The 25,672-nt window shown below is 40.0% G+C and overlaps 1 protein-coding gene across 1 annotated transcript in view; it reads left to right on the top strand.

Moving 5' to 3' along the window:
- LOC127977142 (SH3 and multiple ankyrin repeat domains protein 3) overlaps window positions 1–25,672 on the top strand; it is a 270,804-nt gene that overhangs the window by 203,010 nt on the left and 42,122 nt on the right. The window contains exon 13 of the mRNA XM_052581844.1: window positions 16,147–16,260. Coding sequence (XP_052437804.1) covers window positions 16,147–16,260 — 114 coding nt within the window. The remainder of the gene's footprint in view (window positions 1–16,146; window positions 16,261–25,672) is intronic.

The following is a 25,672-nucleotide window of genomic DNA, read 5'->3' as shown; positions in this document are numbered from 1 at the left end:
ACAGAGTCGTAGATGGTAAACACATAGCCGGCGTGTGTGGGGTTGAGTCAGAGGCCGAGAATAGTAAGCTCAGAATTCCCGGAGTGTGTCCATATGGCTTATACTGGAAAAGAGTGGACTCACGCACAGGTGATGGGTCCAGCTGTGATTAGAACAAAGGCTGGATTGAACTCAGCGCAGAAATGCTTTGATAGGCCTCACCGTGAAACAGAGCAGCGCTTGACTCATCAGTGAAGAAAGCTGCCCAGGATTAGTGAGAGAACGAATTACGCATAACAAGATCGACCCAGTATAGAGAAACAGGTAAATATGGGAGGGAGGAAGAGGGAAAAACTAAAGGCAGGTTTGTTTGTTTCTGGCTGTGTTAGTTCATTAGCACACTAGTGGGGGAGAGGAAGGCTCTCTGGGCATGTAGCGTGCCTGCAGACCTGATGAAGGGCATCTTTTATATGAGCCAAGTAAACACTGCATTTCCTTTGTGTGTAATAGAACACCTACTTGTCCAAATACATAAACTTACTGAATAAACAAACTGGATATTATGAAGTCTATTTAATGCGTTTCTGAATGTTACACTACCCTATAACCTCATCATATCCAAATATGTAGATCTAAATGAACTTATAAGATTATATTTCAGATAAATTACTTTTATTCAGCAAGGATCCATTGATTGATCAAAATCAAGATGTTACCAAATGTTCTGTTTCAAACAACTGCTGTTCTTTTGAACTTTCTATTCATCAAATGATCATCAAAATATAAAATATATTTTATATTAAAAAAATAATAATAGTAATAAACATATAGTGTTACAAAATGTTCTGTTTCAAATAAATGTATTATTATTATCTTCACAAGTTTGATTTGTGACCTGAGGCTGTTTTGCATATGATGTAAGATTCAAAATGAAACAGATTTCTGGAAAAACACTCTTGTAAAAATGATATTGATTGTCATAAATCTCTTTAAGCTGCTAATTGAAGCAGTGGGACTAGTGATCATAAACCTAGCAATCATAATATTTGTGTATTCAAATTATGTATTTGTTATTAAATCTTAGCATATAGAAGCAATCATTTGCATATTATTTCCTTCAATGAATATAAACCACAATCAAGGCTGGTTTTAAAGGTAATAATTGCTATGCTAAATATTCCTCATCTAATGTTTTCTTACCATAAACTGAGCTCGTGTTAAACAGACATATTAAATAGTTACAGTGCCATGTTCATAATTTACAGTAGGTTTGCCAGCCTGTATGTTTCTGGTGAGATCAGCTACTGTTGCTTCAGACTACTATTTTTGTACTACAATTACTATACTATTTCTACTACAATTTGTATAGCAATTTGTTAAAGTCTTTTTGTCAGTATGTTGAAGATAAGCTCCCAAAGTAGTAAGCATGATGAACTGATTTCACTCTGAAGCAGTTTAATGAGTGTTCCTCTCCATCCTATTCCAATGTATATTTAAAAAAAGAAAATTTAAGTGGCTAGAGGCTGCTCTTTTTAGGTGCAGTCTCTCCTTGTCTAGTAATCATTAATAACTGGGAAATTAATTGGTCAAAAGTAATGGGAACTCCTTTTAGACTCTGGCTTCAGAATTTTCTCTAAGATGCAATCATTGGTAGCATTAATAATCATGACCACCCAGCGGCAATGTGCCTGCAGCTCTGAACCTTTTACATTCTTCAGAATGAGAACAACGTTTAAGAGGGACGATTATAAATGTGTTTTAAGGGTGACTTTGGGATATGCTGTTGTCCTGGGTTGCTTTTTTGAGGCTCATGGGCTTCGTATTTCATTTTAAAGAGCAGAACATCCCTCAAAACTGTTTTCTCGCTGCATGTCCATTAGAGACCGCTTCACAAAAGAACTTTCCCAGCTGCTCTTTGCTCGTACAGGCTTTCTTCTCTCGCATTCTGCATGTTCTGCAGCCTCCCTCTGACTCCAGCATATCCATGCTTTGATATGCAGCTCATGTGTTCGCTTTTTAAGGGCTGTGTCTCTCTTGGTTTTCTCACAATCTTCTCTGTAACCTTCTCTCTCCCTCTCTTTCTGTTTTTTTTTCACAATCTACATATATCCAGCATCTAAACGTAATTGCTCTGGAGTGAATGTGGTGGAGACGCAAGCTGAGGAATAATGCTGAGTGCTTAGAGACACTGCAAGGAGACTCGTAATTATGAGCAGAGCTGATGTGGACAGATAGCCTCTCTCTCTTTCTCTTCCTCCCTGTTTCCCTAAACCTTCTTTAAAACTTTCTTTGTTATTTCTGCATGTGGTTATTCTGACATGCATTGTCTTATTGTTTAGTTTTTTTTTTCTGAACTAGGTAATGTGCATGTAGACAGTACACATGGTGCTTGCTAAGACAAAAATCACTGTTACTGTTCTGTAGAATTGTATTTTATATTTAATACATATTTAACTAAAAACAAGATGGAGGATAGAAGTTCAGTGTCCATCGGGTTGTACTGTTGTATAGTGTTGTGTAGTGTTGAAAAAAAAAAAAAGCATTAGCATTTTAAAATATACAATTTACATGTTAAAAATATTTCACAATATTACTGTTTTTTTTTTCTAATAAATGCAGCCTAGGTGAGCATAAAAAAGACTTCTTGCACAAACATAAAAAAAATATATATAATTCCCAAGGAAAAACTTTCCTGTTTTGTTTGTCCTTTTCACCCAGAATCCACAAGCTGGTCAAATTAGAGAAGTTCAGAAAATTGATTTAAAAAATGTGAGTATGTTGTAGATTAGGGTGACCACCTGCTAATAAGCCCAAGGGGGGACAAGGGGTATGTTTCTGAGGGACAATGTGGGACACTGCCCCCACCCCGTGGGCAGGCTCACTGATAGTGGTTTACCCATTTCTAGCACATACCACCTTACATGGCATATTAATAATGCCCTATTCCCCTAAACATGTGTAATTTCTGGTGTACTGCATGCTTATGACAGAATCGACAAATGCACTTCCACTTATGATTTACTTTAGCTATTTAATTTTATTAATTTTTCATTACAATTTACTTACTTTAAGAATTAAATTTTTCATTTACAATTTATTTACTTTAAGAATAAATTACTGCTGATATACAGCATTCGCGTTGAACAAGAGTGAATTATTTATCCAGGGTTTTTTTTCTCTCTCATGTTTTTGTAATGTCTGGGAAGCCAGAATGCGCATGCATCAACAGAAACTTTTTTTTTTTCAGCGAACCGTGCCATCCCTATTACCTCAATAATCAATCAATTACAGGCCTAAAACAATCATGCCCGAGCAGACGGATATAAGTACATCTCATCACACCGGCACCTGCGTCTAAATCAGTTGTATGGTCTGGTTTTCAGTCTAAAACAGTTGCATCAAGTACAAATGTCTCATCTGTTTTGGGAGGTGCGCGCGCAGTCAGCGGAGGCTCGCACCTCCCAACTCGCACCGGAGGCTCGCACCTTTTTTTCTCAGATTTTGAAAATTCTTCGCGATCGACTTAAAATGCTTCCAAGATTGACTTGTCATCTGCGATCGACGGGTTGGTGACTCCAGATATAGATGAGCGACCAACTTTTTTGAGCAAGCATTGATTACACGTGACACAGTCTCAACTTGTGGGACGCATGAATTGGGCTTCAAACGCTGTGCGCGCACGTGCTACGTGGGACGGGGTCACCCTATTGTAGATACATTTTGGAAGTGGCTTCCCTCCCAACACTGATCTGAATATTTCCCGTCCAGTGCATTAGTCGTGTGCTTATCAATGGCTCCCAATAGCACAGCAGCTGCTGTTCACATCTCCCATCATTCCCTTTGTTGAGCTCTGTGTGTGTGTGTGTGTGTGTGTGTGTGTGTGTGTGTGTGTGTGTGTGTGTGTGTGTGTGTGTGTGTGTGTGTGTGTGTGTGTGAAGGAGAGATTAAGGTGGTGACGTGAAGTTTGGGCATGCAGCAAGACTCTGAGGTTGGAGTCATAAAACTTCCAAGCCAGGCTATTTCGGGCTGCACCCCTGGGGCTCAAGAGAGATGGAGGGAAAAGGTGAATGCTGCAAAAATAGAATGAAAGAAAGACAGAAGAAAAGAGATGAAAAGAAGAGGGATTCCTGGGCATCCAAATCACTATTTCAGTCCTGTTGATGTTATTGAGAAACACTATCATTCTCTCTCTCTCTTCATTGAGGGTTCAGCATACCAATGAGCACAGAACTGCACCACTGCACTTCTCCTCTGTGGAGTCGTGACTCTCTCTCATCTCTGCTGTTCACTCTTTACCTCAATGACACTTGCTTCTCTGCCTTCTGCTTAAACTCACATACTTTCTTCTTTTTTAAACAATTATAGAGATTTTTGGCATTTTCCTTATTGTTTTTTCTTTTCACCTTTGTCATCTCTTTTATCTCTTCTCTTCTCTTCTATTGTCATTTACATTTTCTTTTTCTTTCTTTCTTTCTTTCTTTCTTTCTTTCTTTCTTTCTTTCTTTCTTCCTTCCTTCTATATCTCATAATGGATCGTCTCTTTTATTCTCATGCCTCTATTTATTTATTGTCCTTATTTTTCTTTGACTTTTCTCATCTCATGATGCTATGGAAGCCTGTTTTCACCACTTAATAAAACGTAAAAAGGTAATTGACTTTTTATATCACAATTCTATTTTTTTTCTCTCAGAATTTTGATTTACTGTACAACTCGAAATTATGACTTTAGAATTGCATGCTATAAACTTGCAAATCTGACTTTTTTCTTATAATTGTGAGATATGAACTTACATTTTTGTATCTCACAATTTCATTTTTTTTTCTCACAATCACGAGTAATAAAGTTATAATTGCAAGATATAAACTCACAGTTCTGACTTTTATCTCAGAATTGCATGATAAAAGCTTGCATTTTCTTGTTAAGTCAGAATTGCGATATACAAACTCGCAATTTTAAAAACATATTAGTCTTTTTCCGACTCAGAATTGGACTTTTCTAGTTTTCACAATTTTTCACAATTTTCACAATTACTAGTTTATATCTCACAATTCTGAGAAGAAAAAAAAAGTCAGCATTGTGATATACAAACTCACATTCACGAGAAAAAAGTCAGAATTGTGATTATTTATTTCGCTAGTTTGTCATGCAATTCTGAGAGCTTATATCTCACAATTCTGACTTCATAACTTGCGTTTATGAGAAAAAAAGTTGGAATTGTGTGATAAAAACTCTCAATTATCTTTTTTTTCAGTGGCAGAAACAGGCTTCCACGATACTCATCCATTCTCATCCCTTTGTTTGTTTGTTTGTTTGTTTCTTTCTTTCCTCATGTCATAATGTATAATCTCTTATCTCATTCTTCATCTCCTTTTTCTTTCTTTCTTTCTCATGTCATAATGGATCTCTTTTAGTCTCATTACTCATCTTTATTTATTTTTATTTATTTGTTTATTGTCATTTGTCTTTCTTTCTGGCTTTTTTAATCAGATGATGCTCATCTCTTATCTCATTCTTCATCTCCTTTTTCTTCCTTCCTTTCTTTTTCTTTCTTTCTTTCCTAATCTCACAATTGGTCACCTCTTTTCATCTCATGCCTTATCTCCTTGTTTCTTTTCTTCTGCTGTTATGTCTCTTTTGTTTCTTTTCTTTTCTTTTGTCTTCTCTCATCATGGCTCATTGCTTCTCATATTCTTCTCGTTTCTCCTCTTGTTTATTTTTATCTTGTCTCGTCACATTTTATTTTGAGTCGTTTTTGTCTCGTCTCATTTTGTTTAATTTTTCATCTTCTTATCTCTACTCATATCTGTTGTATCTCTATTCTGTTTTTGTCTTGTCTTAGTTTTTCTCTCTTCTATTCTTTTCTGGTCTCTTCTCTTCTCTCACAGTCTCACCCCAATGAGTTTAATTTTTTCTTTCTGCTCTGCTCTTTTTTTAATTTCGCTGAACTTCAGTTCCCATAATTCCCTGTGAGACAGGCTCTGGTATCACAGAGAGTTATCATCAGGCAGTGTATGGCATGTGGGCTCGTGGATCAGCAGATTAATTTCATAAGAGCCCGGCAGTGGTGAATGTGAGACTTGCTTTTGTGGTTATTGAATAAAGCACTGAGCTTGTTGTAATGCACCACACACATACTGTACCACCAGAGTCAGCATTCTGCTGCCCACCACTGTAACTCCACAACACACACACTCTTCACCCGGCCCACTTCCTGTTCGCTTTTAATTATGATTGTATGCAAATGAGATTATTACATACACCAGTACTCTCACTGCCAAAGGCTGCAGATCTGCTAGAGCACAGTTCATACATGCTGTACAGACATGACCGATCAATAACCCCTGTGGACCGCGGTCATGTGTACCGCCAGTTACATTTGAAAAAGCAAAAACATCAGTAAAGTATCTGTACCGTTATTGACACAGCAAATCCAATTATCTCTGGCAAACCATTAAATCAGCAGGAAACTTTCCCTAAACAAAGTGTCCTCAGGCGATGCTGGAAAATGCCCACCACTGCATTCACAGCCAAATGAGGCCAATAGTCTTTAATTATCGCAATCTGGAAAACAGATATTCTAGTGTTAATGATCAAACAACTGGCTGAATATGTGAGGAAGTGTCTTTGGACCGTCTGTCCTCAGGGATGGTGATGGATCATGCATGCAAATATTATAAACAATCAATCACCCACAAATTCCCAGTAGTGTACAGTGCTAAATAATAATGATCACTGAAAGGATATTCACCTTTGGAAAAGATATAGCCAAGAACACTAAATTGAGATGCATACTCAACATAGCCGGAAACTGTTTGGCAGTTGCAAGAGACTCAGTGCAGATTTGCATATCTAAAACAATGTATTCTGAGCTACTATTCAGAGCTGAACGGCCCTGCTATGCTTTCAGACAGAACGGCCCAAATACTGTATGCCCAAATTATCACTTTTAAAGATAGAGCAGTGTCTTTCAAGAGTTTTCAGAGTTGTGGAAATGAATGAAGGGTGTCTGTTTACTTATCTGAAGGATGAATATCTGTCTGTCTGTCTGTCTGTCTGCCTGTCTGTCTGTCTTATTTTTTTCTGAATACATAGTGTCTGTAACATTTAACATCTAAAAAAACATAATTTTCTCACTCGTTGTTGAAAACCTGTATGAATTTCCTTGTCCAGTGGAAAATGAAAGAAGATATTTTGCATTTCTCTTTTTTTTTGTTGATTCAGCGTCTTTGAAAGCTGCTCATCCTGCTCTTCAGATTTCATCATGGAATCAAAAGTTCAAATAATCCTGTTGAGCTGAACTATTTTGCTTTAGTAATGTAACTACAAAGCACTCTTGAATTAAATTGGAAGAGAGACCATCAGCAAGCACTCTTTTGTATCTGTCTGAGACAAGTGTGTGTGTGTGTGTGTGTGCGTGTGTGTGTGTGTGTGTGTGTGTGTGTGTGTGTGTGTGTGTGTGTGTGTGTGTGTGTGTGTGTGTGTGTGTGTGCGTGTGTGTGCGTGTGTGTGTGTGTGTGTGTTGCGGTAGAACACTTCAGGCATTTTTCTTTTATTAACCTGACGGACAATCAGCCGGAAAGCCTTCCACTGAATATCAAATATCTCTGATCATTCGGCGGCTCTCCCAGCAGGTGTGTGAGTTCTGACTGCCTGTCTGCTGATCAGATGTTATCACACTAACTGCGTGATATAGCAGTCTGTGCACAAGAGACAGCGTTTTACCTGTATTTAAAGCTGCATCTTTCAGATAACTTCACACGTATGAGAATTATGACGTGTATGTGGATAATGGTGGAGATGACGATTTTAACGACAGAAGCATCTTTATAAAGGACTCCTTTGATTCTGATGTGTCTGAAGTGAGCACAAGTCATCTGATATTTCAGCAGCTCAGAGCATCGCTAAGGCTTTAATGGACTCATGTTTTCAGCTTATTGCTTTCTTTAAGTGTTTCCGTTTGGAAATGGCTTTTTGATAAATGCAAAAGCGCAGGTCAAAGCACTCTCAAACACACACACGCACCCGTAATGGGACTTGAGGGACTGGAGTACTGGGCTTTCTCTAGAATTCTTGCACGCATATTTACTCCATTTTGCATTCACACAGATCTCACTTTGCATTCATACTGATGTTATCTCCATTTATATTTACCCAGTGTTTGTTTTTTCCACTGTTTTTGTCATTTGTTTTTAAAGGAACACCCAAAAATGACAATTTCCTGAAAATGTACTTACCCACAGGCCATCCAAGATTTAGATGAGTTTGTTTCTTCATCAGAGCAGATTTGCAGAAATTTAGCATTGCATCACTTGCTCATCAGTGGATCCTCTGCAGTGAATGGGTGCCATCAGAAAGAGAGCCGTGAAAGCTGAGTGTGATTTGTAATAAACAAATTTAAGTTGTTGTTTTTTTGTTTGTTTGTTTTTTGCTTCAAACTGTTGCTTATGGCTAAATACATGTTCTCTATCCATATTTAGTAAATAATAATAATTGTCTCATCTGAATCAGTTAAGAAATATACACATAATAATCACTTTTTACATGTGAAAACAGATCAAAAGTGTTCTAAACAAATATAGCAGTGGATTTTGATGTGAAAGGACAAAGTTTGATTTATGTTCTCACTGGAGGAATAGTTTTTATGGATTATGGATTCATATTTTGGGCCAGAAGTGATGACAGAGTTCATATGCCTCAATACATTTGTTTCTTACAAACATGCAGCTTTTCACTTCACTAGGCATTAACTGATGGACTTGCGGATTGGTGCGATGTTTTTATCAGCTGTTTGGACTCTCATTCTGACGGCACCCATTCACAACATGTTAACAAGTGATGTAACGCTACATTTCTCCAAATCTGATCATCTTGAATGGCCTAAGAATGAGTAACTTTTCAGCAAGCTGTCATTTTGGGTGTACTATTCTTTTAATGCATGATTTAAATGGTCAATATTATTTTATTGACAATTTTAGACCAAAATTGCATCTAATATTAGTCAAATTAACATTTCTGCTAATAAAATTGCAAAGTTAAACCAAATATCCAAATATTTCAACACAAATAGGTCGATCACATTAATTATCGATTCATTTGAAACAATCATATTCTTTCAGAATTGTTCTTGTTTAAAAACACACTGTAGTTACATTGCGATTACATAAATTTTTTGTATTATTATTTTTGACAACAACAAAAAAATCCCTCAGTTTTTGAGTTATATCACTTAGTCACAATCACGTCACTAAGTGACTGTTTTCATTTAATTCTCCATTTGCACTTTGCACGTTTCAAACAGGCTGCCTCTTGTTAGTTACCCATGAATGAAAAGCGTAGAAACATTCCATCCTACCTCTTTTCCTCCAGGCCTGTAATTACATTAATTCATAAGAGCATTTCTTGCTTTTTTAAGGTCCTTGTTTACACTCTTTCAGCTTGTCTGGGTTTGGCTTTTTTTTTTTTTCTTCTTTTAGTGTTAATTCAAGCCAATTAAGTGGAGAAGTGTCAGACTGGGGCAAAAATGTTGTACCCTTTAAATCAGGCACACTATTTGATTGAAAATTACATTTGGAGAGAACATTACGTCACCTTGCAGATATTGCACATTAATATAATTACAATAGCAATAAGTGTGTGTAATCACAGTCTGTTAAACAACATAATTACTGAAGTAAATGTGTTTATTAGTCGTACATAGTGCATAGCTATAAAATCATACATGGACATTGTAATCCAATTAGTGTGACCAAATGCTTAATGTGACCTTGCTTTTATCTGTCAAGCTATTTAACGCATTAAATCAACCAGATATTAAACTAGATGTATTCGTGGAAACCATCCTTCCTGGAGCTGGTAGTTTTTGCAATTTAGAATTTGCCATTTAGCTTTTGGTTGGTTTAATGAAAGTTACTGAGCAGTTGGATTCATTAGAGACAAATGATTAGATTTGATACGCCCTGTCTCTCTCTCTCAGAAGGAGAGGCTTATCGCAGTTAAGTGGCCTGGAAATTTAGAGCTGCGGCTATCATTCTATTTATAGAACGAAAGAGGGTGCAGAATTGAACCCAGTTGATTAGCACGTGATTGACGTGCATCTCAAGTCAACCGGTGGTTAGCTCGCTCAAATTAAACTTTATTACATATCAAGTTAATACGATGGTTAACAGATCGGAACACACACACTTGCACTTGTATACTCTCACACACACACTCGTATTTCACTGGCAGTGCAGAAGAGGCCTTGACATGTACTTAATACTAATACTCATGAATGCAGACAAGCTTTAAACTGATGCAAAAAAAAAAAAAATATATATATATATATATATATATATATATATATATATATATATATATATATAAGTCTATATATAGGCAAGGCAAGACATGTTTATTTATGTAGCACATTTCATACATAATGGTAATTCAAGGTGCTTTACATAAAATATAATAATAATAAAAAGATTATCACAACAATAAAACAAGGAATTAAAAAATTTGAAAAAGATTTAAAAATGGATTTAAAACAGTTACGAAAAGAAAAATATGTATAGGTGAGAAGACCATTACAATAGTCCACCGTGATGGTGATAAAGGCATTATTTAAACATTTGAACATTTTAAACATTGTAACATATTAAAATGTCTTTACTGTCGCTTTTGATCAATTTAATGTAGCCTTGCTGAGTAAAAGGCTGAGTTTTGAATGATAGTGTATATCCATTTAAATAGTTGTCCAAAAAACATGGCCATTCAATAGCTCTTTTTTATGTAAGCTTTAAAACTCTCTCTTTGTGTCTTTATTGATCTTTTCCTTTTCACTCTGTAATTCAGTCTCTTTAAACATCTCTTTTTGAGAGTTTGTGTCTCCCGTCTCGTCCATGTGTGATGTGCCCCAGTTGTGCCATTTACCTGTGAATGAGCTGTAAATGATTGAATGAGCAACAGCCTGAGTCTCTTCTGTCCTAACAGAAGCCCCTTCGCAATATCCAGCTACATTCATTCACATCTGATTTATGCTGAACAGAAATTAAAGAATCACGCTCATTACACGGTGTCTTTATTTGTTGAGCTCTTATTGTGCACAGTTGAGGAGTTACATGCTAGCTAAATTACACATCCTCCTTTCATCCTTTTAATGGAGCTCTGTGGGTCTTTGAAGCTGATAAGAATAGAGAGTTGTGATGGTATCTCAGCATCTGAGAAGCATCACTCTCCTGTATGCTTATACACACACACACATACACACTTCAGGCCCTTCTCCTCAGAAACAACGGTCCTTCTGTCAAGAGCTAGCCGTAGCAGTGTGCCTTAGTCGGATGCTGGTTGATGGTCAGGGACTGACACTGAGAGCTTGGCGAGTGTTTCTCCCATGGTGCCGTTTGCCCGTATGTGTGAAGGCTTGTTTCCAATATGCCTAGCGTGTCCGGGCACGCGGCAGGGCTGGAGAGGGCTCTCTCCAGACCCACTCTTGGTACTTCGTAAACACACTTGTGCAAGTCCGTTGAGTGATTGGTTTTGTAAGACATGCACAGGCCTACAAACATTTGTATGGACATGCTGTTCTTTGGAGTCTCTGTGGTTAAAAGAGGATGAGTTGATCCTTCAGGATGTGTCAAAAGGATTGCACACATGTCACTTATGCTTAAATATTCTATAAGTATATTTGTGGCATCTTTTTTTTGTAATGTTAGAATCAGAATGAGCTTTATTGCCAAGTATATTTACACATACGAGGATTTTTTTTTTTTTTCGTGACAGAAGCTCCGCATTGCAACAGAATGACAGCAACAGAACAAAAAACACATAATAAAAAAATACAAATAAGTAGGTAAGGAATGACAAAATACAAATTGACAATTGTATGGCAGGGATATTACAATAAGCGGTTATGTATGTACAGGTATATTATGTGCAAAAATGTAAGTGTACACTAAGTATGTGTGTTAGATAAATTAATGTATGTGTATATACATATAAATAGTGTAGTGTGTTCCACAGTTAGCTTCTTAAATCAAAAACAGCAGTTTATTGTGACAATTTGAATTTAGCTAAATTGTTAACTTAAATGAAAGACTTAGTCATAGATATAGAGTTTGGATCCAAAACGCTATAGGCTAAATCCATTTTGATTTATTTGAAAAAATAAAAATCTGCTTTCTTTACCAAGAAAGTGGCAAGATGAAAACCACTATTTTCTGTTTCAAACTTTCACATAGCAACTTTAGGTTATAATAACATTACAATTTATTGCAATAAAACCTTTGAATTAAAAATGCATTCATTAGTCAATGTTCCCAAAATGAATTCAGCAGATCATCTTGTTTGCTATAAATTAATCACAACAATAAAAGAAAAGTTCATCATGAACAAGAACATGAACAACAATATGACATCAGACCACAGAATATCCAAAATGACATTTCCCTCACATTCAACTTCCAAAAGTGCGTTCATCTTTGCCAGAGGTGGACAGTAACGAAGTACATTTACTTGAGTACTGTACTTAAGTACACTTTTTGAGTATCTGTACTTTACTTGAGTATTATTTTTTTTGGAAACTTGCAACTTCATCTACACTATATTTTAAAGATATAGTATATATTTAGCAGTTTTTCCAGTGACTCCATTTTCAGAATCACTGAACCCTTTTTTTTTTTTTTGCAAAAATCCGGCCTGTGATCTGCCAGGACCTTGTAGTGTTGCCAAGTCTTACAGTATTTCTAAGCCTCCAGTTTTCTATAATATATATATATATATATATATATATATATATATATATATATATATATATATATTGCAAACAAATAATCAATAAGTAGGTTAAATGATCATATTGGTCAAAAACATATATATATACATAGCCAGAGTATATAATAATATGAACATGAAATAAATAAATGCATATATATATATATATATATATATATATATATATATATATGCATTTATTTATTTCATGTTCATATTATTATATACTCTGGCTATGATCTAGCTTCTTACTAAAATGTCTGTTCTGTGTTACTCAGGTCAGTTGTTTCCACACACATCCAGCAAATCTGTCTGTGAACCTTTGTATTTATATATTTGCCTCTTTTCATGCATTATGCCCAATTTTTTCGCCTAATGTCCATAACTGGTCTATGTGAACTGTGTTATGTGTGGATTGTGATATGAACATTAGAGTATGTTGACACAGCAAGTCAAACTCCTTTATTTCAGAAGAGTGAGGCAAACCCTGTTTTCCATGAAATGTCCCCTCTACTGAATACATGGAGTCCACAAATACTCATTATGCTGATTTGATTAGACTCAAATATTGAAAATGTTCAAATGAGAAGCATCACTGATGAGATGTGCATTTCTTTTCCTCCTGAATTTATCACAAGACGAGCCCCATTTACAGAAGTGTTTAATTGTGACATAGGCAGCAGAAGCATCCATTTGTATGAGTCTGGAGGCGTGTGAGAGTGTGTGTGTGAGCATATAACCTCAGTCAGTAGCACTGAGGTGATAATTTTCTAATGGCTGCGCTGCCGGCTAGATCATCACTAAAAACCACTCACAGAATTTCAAATCTACTGATTAAAAATGCAGTATAATTGGTTGTATTTAGATGATTAGGTTTTGAGTCTTTCTCAAGAGAAAATTTTGTGTGTGTGTGTTGAGGAGTGATGGAAGGGTTGTACAGATGAATTTAACTTTTGCTAAGCCCCGTCATAGGCTTTTTCACTTTTTTTTACTTAAGTCCATGTATCTCATTCGGACTGCAGCACACTTCTGGATGTTGTGAAGTCACAATAGCCGAATTTCTATTACCCTTCAAATTGTGCATATTGACAAAAATGAAAATTTCACAAAAACTCCCGTATATCGCAAAAATGTTTTTACACTCGCATGAGGTGGTTTTTCAGGCAATTCAAAATATATTGCAATGGAAACAGGTGTATTGTATGTAAAAGTTGCATGATCATTCTTTAATGCACTATAACTTCCAAGAAACACCTCATACGTGGCCACTCTCAAGTATAAAGAGCTTTCATTACCATTAATGCTTGTATAGCCCCTCATGTACACTGCATTAAGGCTTTGACACGGCTACAGGAGCTGATCGCACCCACTCTAGTCAATGCTTGTGTTTATACCAGTCCCAACACGGCATGTTTCAGAAGTGTGCCAGAAGAGGCTCTCCGAGCAGCTTTGCTAAAGATACATGTCCTTATCTCATTCGATTAGGAATAATGGCTAGTGTGGTGCCCGACTGAGGTGCCCTTGAGCAAGGCACTGAACCCCCAACTGCTCCACGGGTGTGTGTTCACAGTGTGTGTGTGTGTGTTCACTGCTGTGTGTGTGCACTTTGGATGGGTTAAATGCAGAGCACGAATTCTGAGTATTGGTCACCATACTTGGCTGTATGTCACGTCACTTTCACTTTTTTCACTTTCATCACCATTGCTTGTCTTGAAAGGAAATGTCCATTCGCAATGTTTATATTGATGTTTATAAAATATTGAAAAGTTTTGCGCAAATCAGTAATGGAAACCTGGGGAATGTCTGTTATTTAAATAATTCCCGCCCACGGAATATGCAAAAAAAGGGGGACGAGGCCTGGTTGAGCTGCACTAGAGCCCATAGTCTGGAAAGAAATAAAACACCAATGGAGTAGGCACAGATTTGAATGTCAAAATTGACGCCATCATTAATATTTACAGCTGAGAAGATTAAACTCTTATGGTAAGGGACATGTCATTTTCTGGAACACACTCTTACAGTAAGTGCTTTGCCAGTCACAACACATTAGGCCAGCTAACCAATCAGAGCACATTTCATATTTCAGAAGGAGGGGTTTCATCGAATCTGGAACTGTACAGGGTGTTTGAAACAGACTGGAAATAGTGGTTCTACAGTCATAAAATATGTGAAAAATAAATATGTTGGAACAAACAAGCATGAAAGCCTATTGTATTACACCCCAAAAAAAACAAAGCAAGACTTCATAAAGGACATGATAGGGCACCTTTAAGAATGTTACTGACCAATCATGCATTGGCAACTCTTGCCATCTGTCATGTTTGTATACTGAAATGGGTTTCTTCTCTGTAAATTCTACATTAAAATTCTGTTAATGGAAATCTCCAGTTCTTTCCTATGGGATGTTCTGTAAGTGAGCAACAGTAACTGAGGGGGTGGAGCTTAGTGAAGGGTCAATTGGTCTTGTAGACCATCAAGCAGCACTTTCATCATGGATTACACTAGAGCAGGGGGGACAAGTACTTCACTAAGAGGCACTGGGAGAAAGTGTGTGGTTTGTGTAAGCGGGGTTTCTTATATGCCATCTGCGGTTAAAGATCTACTTCAGCATGAATGAAACCCTGTGTGTGTGTGTGTGTGTGTGTGTGTGTGTACAATACAAAGTACATGCTTTCAATGTTGCATATTGATTTATGGAATTCTTGGAATGCCACAAAATTGTCCACCTGCCCTTTTTGCACACACACACACACACACATACACACACTGCTTTTAAACTGCAGTATCCTAGCAACTAAATGCTGAAGGGCTTGCATGTGACTGTATATGTTTTTAGTGTGTCTGGTGTGGTCACTACATGCGTTTCTTCAGTTAGTGTCGAATATCACTTAGTTTCCGTTTGAACACAATGTTCTGCACCGTCTCAGATTCCACTGATCATTCAACTCACGTCATCTATCTGTTCTCCCTCTTCAAGTTTATTTCCGAAAGGAAAAAGATGTTTGAATGCATGCTGAGATCACAATAATGCACACACCACACATCTAAATGAGAATGTATCATAGACCCGGTTTGTGTGTTTTTATACTTTATAAGTATAAAGTTGATTTATAAGTATTTACATATATATATATATATATATATATATATATATATATATATATATATATATATATATATATATATATATATATATATATATAACAAATAAAATGTTTACTTTATTTTTAATAGATATTCCAATTGATGCAAATTCTGCCAATTACTAACTTAAATATGTTATATATATATTTTATCCAGGTATTGTCATCTAGGATGTTAGCTAACTTTTATGGGGATCTGTGTGTGATCAACAATTAAATGTGTGTTGATGAGATGATAATTAATGTCTCGCGCTATCTCTCTTTCTCTCTCAGTGTTAAGTATAGGAGAAGGGGGTTTCTGGGAAGGGACGGTGAAAGGAAGAACCGGTTGGTTTCCTGCAGACTGTGTGGAGGAGGTACAGATGAGACAGTTTGATCCTCGACTTGGTAAGAAGTGGCACACAAATTTTGCATACTATACCAATATATTAAATATGTATAATGTATTAGATATTGTCCTGTTGGCAATATAAAATCAAACCACATTATAATTTTCACAACAAAACAAACCTTTTTTGCCTTTATAACTGTGCCAGTATACTAGATTTGCACCCACAACTTGTTCGATTCACTTCTGTGTCAGTTATACTGAATCAGTTCAAAATTATTCATACTCATATTTTTGCTTTAAATTTCCTTAAAATTTGATCATTTATATTATATTGTTTGATTATACTATACTTTATTGTATTAAATGTTATATTTATATAATGTTATTAGATTTTACTATATTTTTATTGTATTTTACTGCTTTTCTTATTGTTGCTTCAAATATTTGAATCACCCTTTTTACTTTTACATTTATGTATTTACTGTAGTAGACACTTTTATATATATATATATATATATACACATGCCTAAAGCTGTTGTCTCACTCGCATGGTTTTTAACAATACAGTATGTCTCATAATCATATTTGTTCTGATCCACACAAAATTGTCCACTCTCCATGCGTTTTGCTGTCTCTCCCCCCTTCTCTCTCGTAAATACTTTTTTTCCAGGTGTTTGTCATTTTTAGGGTCGTGTACTGAGATCAGGCCGGCAGGCCGGTGTCTGTACTAAACATCCCATTTAAATGCATTGTGAGAGTGTGAGAAAGAGAGATGAAAAATTCCCACAGCCCTTTTATGACTTCAAGCATGGCACGTGTCCAATAATTCAAACACGCACACATAGAGAAACAGGTTAAAGGGGAGCTCAGAGTGATGTATTGCCTCCATCCTTTGAGAGCTTTCTAGAAATGAAAGATCTAATGATGCCAGGAAACCACCAGCGAGTCCCTATAGATGTGTCTCCTGTAGAGCACCAGGGTGTTTTCCCATTAGCAGAGAGATGTTTTATAGCAGAATCCTTCGTTTTTTTAAGGATTTCACAATTTTAAACATATATGAATTGGCAGATTCATGAGTTTGTTTCTGTCCTGATGCTCTAAAGGAACACGTGTTTAGGATTACTATTTAAAAACCACAGATATATAACTACGGGCCTGATGTTTTGGTTAATGTTAGCTTGCCAGCCTGATTCAAGAAAAAAAAAAAAGTGGAACTGCAGATGTGGGATTTTAATAACAACTTAAGGCTTCAGCTATCTTTAATAAGAATACGATAACAATCCCCCCCCCACCCCCCAAAAAAACATGCATATTAGAATGATTTCTCAATAATCATGTGACACTGAAGACTGGAGTAATGATGCTGAAAATTCAACTTTGCATCACAGGTATAAATTACACTTTACTTAAATTATACACAAATTATACCCAAATATAAAAGTGTTATTTTCAGTTGTAATAATATTTAGCTTTTATTTGTTTTACTGTGTTTTCGATCAAAGAAATGCAGCCTTATTGAGAGAATACCTTCAAAAATATTATACCCACCCCAAAGAGTCGGTTTGAACAAATGAACGTATTAAAGGCTTTGATAATTGTATTCCTTTGTGTGTGAGAGAGTCCTAAGGCTGATAGTTTCTCCTCTCTCATTTCCTTTAGTTTCAGTAGAAAAGAGCATCGATTCTCCTGAGAACAAAGAATGTAACAACCAGTAAAATCCCAGGAGAACACACTTAATTTGTAATTGGTCTCATTCTTCCCATTAGAGTAAAATTAACACTTTCTCTCCTTTTTGCTTCAGATCACATGTATACACAAACACACACACATTTGCAAACACAGTGCTATTGCATTTTCCAATTTATAAAGTCTTTCTAATGGAGGAAAGCACTGTTTGTTCTGCCATCTACATTCTTTTTTATGGGTATCTGTGTGCACATCAAGTGTGCAGTTATGGTGGTTTTCTGTGTATACTGGGCAAATGTACACATACTCTATGGAGTCCTTTTAGAGAAATGTTGACAAAAAATTTGTTAATTATTTATTATTTAAATAATTTAAGAAGGGTTTGTGCATTTAAAACCAGCATAGAAAATTTCTGCTAGAAACAAGCATTTCTGTAATTGGACCTTTGACTTAGTTATGACTCTGATTCATTATTACCCTGCCGATGGAACTACACCATTTGGACCCAAAATAAGTGCAGAGAAGTTTTCAAATGAGAAGTTTCCCTGTGGTTTTCTACCAAAATAAAGCTGTTTAAAAATATTACTATTTTAATTGTACTGTGGTTAAATAATAATAATATTAATAATAATAATAATAAATAAGTTTTTTTTATATTACTATGAAATACTTTAATAGTAATTGTGATATTTCTCTATTGATTTGTTTATAATTAAATTAAATTAAATTAAATTTCTTTCCCCAGTTTGTTTTACCTGGTTTATATTGAAATAATGCACATATAGTTTCCTGGGTGAAGATTTTTGGCATGTCAACTTTCTCCGGATATTCCAGTGCTCTTTGAGTGTGTTTCAGCACCAGCTGTGGTGGACAGCTCCCTGATTTCACTGGACAGCTCCTGCACATCAGGAAGCTGGAGTCTAGTCCAGAACTGCAGCGCTTCACTGTATGACATATGCACTGTGAAATGTGTGTGTGTGTCTACATCTGCACACTGTGATCTCTAGTATCTCTGCTCTAAAGCTGCTAACACTAAGCGGTCTGTAATAGGATTGCATTATGCCGCTTATGTCAGGGAAAGGAACAGGACCCAACTGCGGTAGAATGAATGAGGCGTTTTATTGAGTTACTCAGAGGACTTAATCCATTGGAGCATGAGAGAGTCAGCGCTCTGCATGTACAGCCAGCTCGAAGATCCCTACGGCGACCGCCGCACAGCAGGGAGGAACAGGTGGCAGATCAGCGCTGGCGAGCCGAAGCGTCCGAAGGCAATGCACAGGTGAGTCGAGACAGGCGCCTGGTTGATGAGGACTACTGAGTACGAAAGGCAAGCAGGGAAAAAAACAAAAAAAAAAGGCCGACTAGATAGAGAAAAGATACAAAAACCGAAGTCAGGCAAACTAAGACAAGCAACTAGAAGCTTACTCTAGCAACGCTTACGGACTGACACAAGATAGCAAACACAAGGGTAAGATAAAGGGAAGATAATCAGAGTAATACAGGGTGCAGGTGAGGGAGAAAACGTTAACAGGGATAACAAGAGGGGCGGAGAAAACATAGCGAGAATAGTGAAACACCTGGAGAGCCAGCAAAACCCAAATCATGTGCTCCAGGACAGAAAAGGCCTCAGCCCCCACTGAGATCATGACAGTACCCCCTCCCCCAGGAACGCCACCAGGCGACCTAAGGAAGGGGCTTACCATGTTTGCGGCGGAAGTCGTCGATCAGCGACCGATCCAGAATGTCCCGAGCTGGGACCCAACTCCTCTCCTCCGGGCCGTAACCCTCCCAGTCCACCAGGTATTGAAAGCCCCTGCCACGACGACAAACATCTAGTAATCTCCTAACAGCATAGACAGGAGAACCATCCACTAGACGAGGGGGAGGGGGGGCAGGGGAGAAACTGTTGGTATTAAGAGGGGATCTTAAAACTGGTTTAACCCTGGATACATGGAAAACAGGGTGAACCCGACCAAGAGAGGAGGGCAACTTGAGCCGTATCGCAGCCGGATTAATGACCTTGGTGATCTGGTATGGGCCAATGAACCTGGGTGCCAGTTTGCGAGAGACAGCCCTGAGAGGCAGGTCCTTGGAAGACAGCCATACCTTCTGACCACAGACATAACGGGGTGCTGGGGTCCGGTGGCGATCAGCCGCTGCCTTGGTCCGCCTAGAGGCCTGGGCCAGGGCCTTCCTAGCCTTCCTCCAGATGCGGCGACATCTTCGAACAAAGGCTAGGGCAGACGGAACTGCGGCATCGGGTTCCTGAGAGGGAAATAAGGGAGGGGAGTAACCAACAGAACATTCAAAGGGTGACATACCTGTGGATGCTACTGGAAGAGTATTATGGGAATACTCAATCCACGTGAGCTGTTGGCTCCAGGAGGCAGGGTTACGGAATGCCAGGCAGCGGAGAACTCGCTCGAGATCCTGATTGGCTCGTTCACACTGACCGTTGGTCTGGGGGTGAAATCCTGATGACAGACTTGTAGAGGCCCCAATCTGTCGACAAAATTCTTGCCAAAACCGGGAGACAAACTGGGGACCCCTGTCAGAGACTACGTCCACCGGAAGCCCATGGATACGGAAGACGTGGTCAATTACCAGTTGGGCGGTCTCCTTGGCAGAGGGGAGTTTGGGGAGGGGCACAAAATGAACCGCCTTAGAAAAGCGATCCACCACTGTGAGAATAACAGTGTTACCATTTGAGACAGGCAAGCCAGAGACAAAATCTAAGGCAATGTGTGACCAGGGGCGAGAAGGAATGGGCAAGGGTTGAAGTTGGCCAATGTAGGGACGGTTAGAGACCTTGTTTTGGGCACAAACTGAACAAGCCAATACAAACTGCCTGACATCCTGGCCCATTGAGGGCCACCAAAATCGCTGACGGATGGCAGCCAGAGACCTCCTGATTCCTGGATGGCAGGTGACCTTAGATTCATGCCCCCACTGAAGGACCTCGGGGCGTAACACTGCCGGCACGAACAACCGACCCGCTGGACACTCAACTGGTACTTCCACCCCTCGTCCGGCCTCCTCCACCCGCCGCTCGACGTCCCAGGAGAGCACCCCCACCACCACTCCATCCGGGAGTATGGTCTCGGTAGGCACCTCCTCTCCCGGGCACTCGAACTGACGGGATAGAGTATCAGGTTTGACGTTCTTAGCCCCAGGCCGGTACGAAAGGGTGAAGTTAAAACGGTCAAAGAAGAGTGCCCAGCGGGCCTGGCGCGGACTCAACCTCTTGGCCGAACGGATGTATTCTAAGTTCTTATGATCCGTCCAGACCAAGAAGGGCAGCGCCGACCCCTCCAACCAGTGGCGCCACTCACCCAAGGCCAACCTCACCGCCAGCAGCTCACGATTACCTATGTCGTAGTTTCGTTCAGCCGGGTTAAGGCGATGGGAAAAATATGCACAAGGGTGCATCTTCCCATCCTTACTGGAGCGCTGGGACAAGACCGCGCCTACCCCAACCTCCGACGCGTCCACCTCAACAATGAATTGCCGTTCAGGATCTGGAACAGAGAGAACAGGAGCAGAGATAAACCGGGACTTTAAATTATCAAAGGCCTCCTGAGCCTGCGTACTCCAGGTAAACGGTACCTTAATGGAGGTGAGCGCCGTTAGGGGTGCAGCTACCTGGCCAAAATTCCTGATGAATCGCCGATAAAAGTTGGCAAAGCCCAAGAACCGCTGCAGAGCCCTCCTGGAGTTGGGGACTGGCCACTTGGCGACAGCCTTGACCTTGGCCTGATCAGGCTTGATCTCCCCTTCTGAGACTATAAACCCCAGGAACGAAACGGACTTGGCGTGGAACTCGCACTTCTCCGCTTTGACATATAGCTGGTTCTCAAGAAGCCGTTGGAGGACCTGGCGCACATGCTGAGTGTGTACCTGAGGGGAGGGAGAAAAGATGAGAATATCATCAAGGTACACAAAGACAAACCTATTAATCATGTCTCCCAACACGTTATTGACCATGCCCTGGAAGACAGCCGGAGCATTAGTAAGCCCAAACGGAAGGACCAGGTATTCATAGTGTCCCGTGGGGGTATTGAAGGCTGTCTTCCACTCATCGCCCTCACGAATACGGATGAGGTGATAGGCGTTGCGGAGGTCTAATTTAGTGAAGACCTTGGCTCCCTGCAAAAGTTCAAAGGCAGATGACATTAACGGCAAGGGGTACCGGTTCTTTATAGTTATGTCATTTAACCCTCGATAATCAATGCAAGGACGCAGAGAGCCATCCTTCTTCTTAACGAAGAAGAACCCAGCACCAGCAGGGGAGGATGAGTGGCGGATGAGTCCGGCCCTTAAGAATTCCTGAAGTATGAGTCCATGGCCTCTCGTTCAGGACCTGACAGGGAAAAAAGGCGCCCCCGGGGCGGAGAAGTGCCTGGAAGGAGATCGATGGCACAATCAAACGGTCGATGAGGAGGGAGCGAGGTGGCTCGAGACTTGCTGAAAACCAGCCGCAGATCGAAGTACTCCGCCGGTACCCCAGTGAGGTCAGCAGGCTCCACCTGAAAAACAGGAGGCACAGACACAGGAGGAGAGGCAGAACCAAGGCAACATGCATGACACGACTGACTCCATGAAACAATTTGACTGCGGGACCAATCCACATGAGGGCTGTGCTGAGCCAACCAAGGATGTCCCAAAACAAGTCTGGCATGAGGGGACTTCAGAAGGTACAGCACAACGGACTCATGGTGATTGCCCGAAACAACAAGACTTACACGAGGAGTGGTGTGAGTGATGGTGGCGACCGGCTGACCAGAAAGACCCCAGACTGTGATAGGAGAAGGAAGAGAGACGGCTGGAATGCCCCAATTCTTTGCAGTGCAATAGTCCAGGAAACTGGCTTCAGCGCCAGAATCAATAAGAGCCTTGCAGGAGTGATCTGAGCCCTGGTACTTGATGGTGGCAGACAGTTGGGTACGTGACTGAGGGGAGATGAGGGGAGAAACGCCCACTAGGACTCCCCGGTTGACTAGTGGGCTCTGGCTTTTAATGGACATGACTGAACAAAATGACCTGACCCTCCACAATACAGGCAGAGGCCCTTCACCAGCCGATGTTGTCTCTCCTGGGCCGACAAATGCAGTCGCCCCAGCTGCATGGGTTCAGAATCCATCTGGGGTGATAGAGGCGGTTGTTGGGGCTTGAATGGCTGGGTATCTTCTAGCCCCCAAGATGGACGGGAAGTCAAACGTCGTTGACGTAGATGAAGACGGCTCTCGACTCGAATGGCCAAGTCAATAAAACCCTCCAGGGTCTTGGGCAGCTCGTGTGTAGCTATCTCGTCCTGAATGTCAAAGCTCAGGCCCTCCCGAAACATAGCCCGCAGCGCCTCCTCATTCCAACCACAAGAGGCCGCTAGAGTCTTAAACTGGATGGCGTACTCCGTAACAGAACGCCCACCTTGACGGAGCCGTGCGAGTCGGGAAGCAGCCTCATCCCCCTTCACGGAGCGATCAAACAGCTTCATCATTTCACAGCGAAAATCTTCAAAGTTTGAACAAAAATGGGCCCTCGCGTCCCAAACAGCCGTTCCCCAGTCGCGAGCTTTTCCCGTCAGCAGTGTGATGACATAAGCGATCTTCAAACGCTCTGTAGCGTAACGGCGCGGTTGCAGCGCGAACACCAACGCGCATTGAGACAGGAAAGCCCGACATGAATTGGGATCTCCGTCATACAAGGGCGGATTATTAGCGTGCGGCTCGGGCTCGAGCTGAGCGAGAGGCTGAGAACCCATCGGGGCGGCGGATGACAGAACACTTTGTAGTTCACGGAAGCGATCACTTAATTCGGCCATTTGGGTAGTGAGTGTCTCTACCTCCTGAGCGGTGGACGAAAGCTGGCTGGCTTGGTGGCCGAGGAGAGCGCCTTGATGAGCGATAGCCGATCGAACGAACTCTTCACCCGCTGGGTCCATTTCTGGTCAGTCCGTACTGTCAGGGAAAGGAACAGGACCCAACTGCGGTAGAATGAATGAGGCGTTTTATTGAGTTACTCAGAGGACTTAATCCATTGGAGCATGAGAGAGTCAGCGCTCTGCATGTACAGCCAGCTCGAAGATCCCTACGGCGACCGCCGCACAGCAGGGAGGAACAGGTGGCAGATCAGCGCTGGCGAGCCGAAGCGTCCGAAGGCAATGCACAGGTGAGTCGAGACAGGCGCCTGGTTGATGAGGACTACTGAGTACGAAAGGCAAGCAGGGAAAAAAACAAAAAAAAAAGGCCGACTAGATAGAGAAAAGATACAAAAACCGAAGTCAGGCAAACTAAGACAAGCAACTAGAAGCTTACTCTAGCAACGCTTACGGACTGACACAAGATAGCAAACACAAGGGTAAGATAAAGGGAAGATAATCAGAGTAATACAGGGTGCAGGTGAGGGAGAAAACGTTAACAGGGATAACAAGAGGGGCGGAGAAAACATAGCGAGAATAGTGAAACACCTGGAGAGCCAGCAAAACCCAAATCATGTGCTCCAGGACAGAAAAGGCCTCAGCCCCCACTGAGATCATGACAGCTTATGAGAGTGTATGTTGATTTGTGTCATTGTCCAGACAAAAGTCACAAGTATTGGTCAATTAAACAATGTGGGAAGACAGACCTGTCATCTGTCCATCTCTATCAATCAAAACCTGCAAGAATGAAAATGAGTGTGTGTCTGTGTCTGTGTGTCTTTTGTGTTAGCATTTATCCAGCAATAAGAGATGAAAGCTCTTTGACAGTGGAGGCAATATGTTTCGAATCAGTGAAGCGATGAAGACAGCGCTGTGTACAATTAACTTACCCAAACAAATCCCTTTATGTGCTCCGACTGTGTGTGTGTGTGTTTGCACACATATGCATGTGTGTTTAGTTGTGCATGTCTATAAATGTGTGTGATTTTAAGCTTGGGATTGTTTTGTCTTAGAGTGTGTTTTGCAAGTGTGTGTGTGTGTGTGTGTATGTGTGTGTGATTTAACATCGATTACTGAAATGATTTCAGCCATGCATGTCATTCTGAAGCCTGAACTAATGTTCATTCAGATTTTTCTCTGAGCTCACTGCTGTGTCGTGACTCAAGTGACATCAATCTCATTCTCTTGAGCTCTCTCCCCCTCTCTCTTTTGTCTTTGCTTCTTTTCATCCCTCATTCTCTGTAGTTGACCTCTGTACTTAGATTAGAGTGTTAGAAGATTAGCATATTTATGTGTATTAAAGGGTTAGTTCACCCCAAAATTAAAATTATGTCATTAATGACTCACCCTCATGTCGTTCCAAACCCGTAAGACCTCCGTTCATCTTTGGAACACAGTTTAAGATATTTTAGATTTAGTCCGAGAGCTCTCAGTCCCTCCATTGAAGCTGTGTGTACGGTATATACTGTCCATGTCCAGAAAGGTAACAAAAACATCTTCAAAGTAGTCCATGTGACATCAGAGGGTCGGTTAGAATTTTTTGAAGCATCGAAAATAAATTTTGGTCCGAAAATAGCAAAAACTACAACTTTATTCAGCGTTGTCTTCTCTTCCTGGTCTGTTGTGAGCTAGTTCAAAACACTGCAGTTTAGTGATGTCCGGATTGCTAAAGAATCATTCGATGTAACCGGATCTTTTTGAACCAGTTCACCAAATCGAACTGAATCGTTTTAAACGGTTCGCATCTCTAATACGCATTAATCCACATATGACTTGAGCTGTTAACTTTTTTAATGTGGCTGACACTCGCTCTGAGTTCAAACAAACCAATATCCCGGAGTAATGCATGCACTCAAACAGTACAC

Source organism: Carassius gibelio, chromosome B18 (genome assembly GCF_023724105.1).
Source record: "Carassius gibelio isolate Cgi1373 ecotype wild population from Czech Republic chromosome B18, carGib1.2-hapl.c, whole genome shotgun sequence".
In the NCBI taxonomy this organism is placed as follows: domain Eukaryota; kingdom Metazoa; phylum Chordata; class Actinopteri; order Cypriniformes; family Cyprinidae; genus Carassius; species Carassius gibelio.
This window is presented reverse-complemented; position numbering and strand designations above follow the sequence as displayed.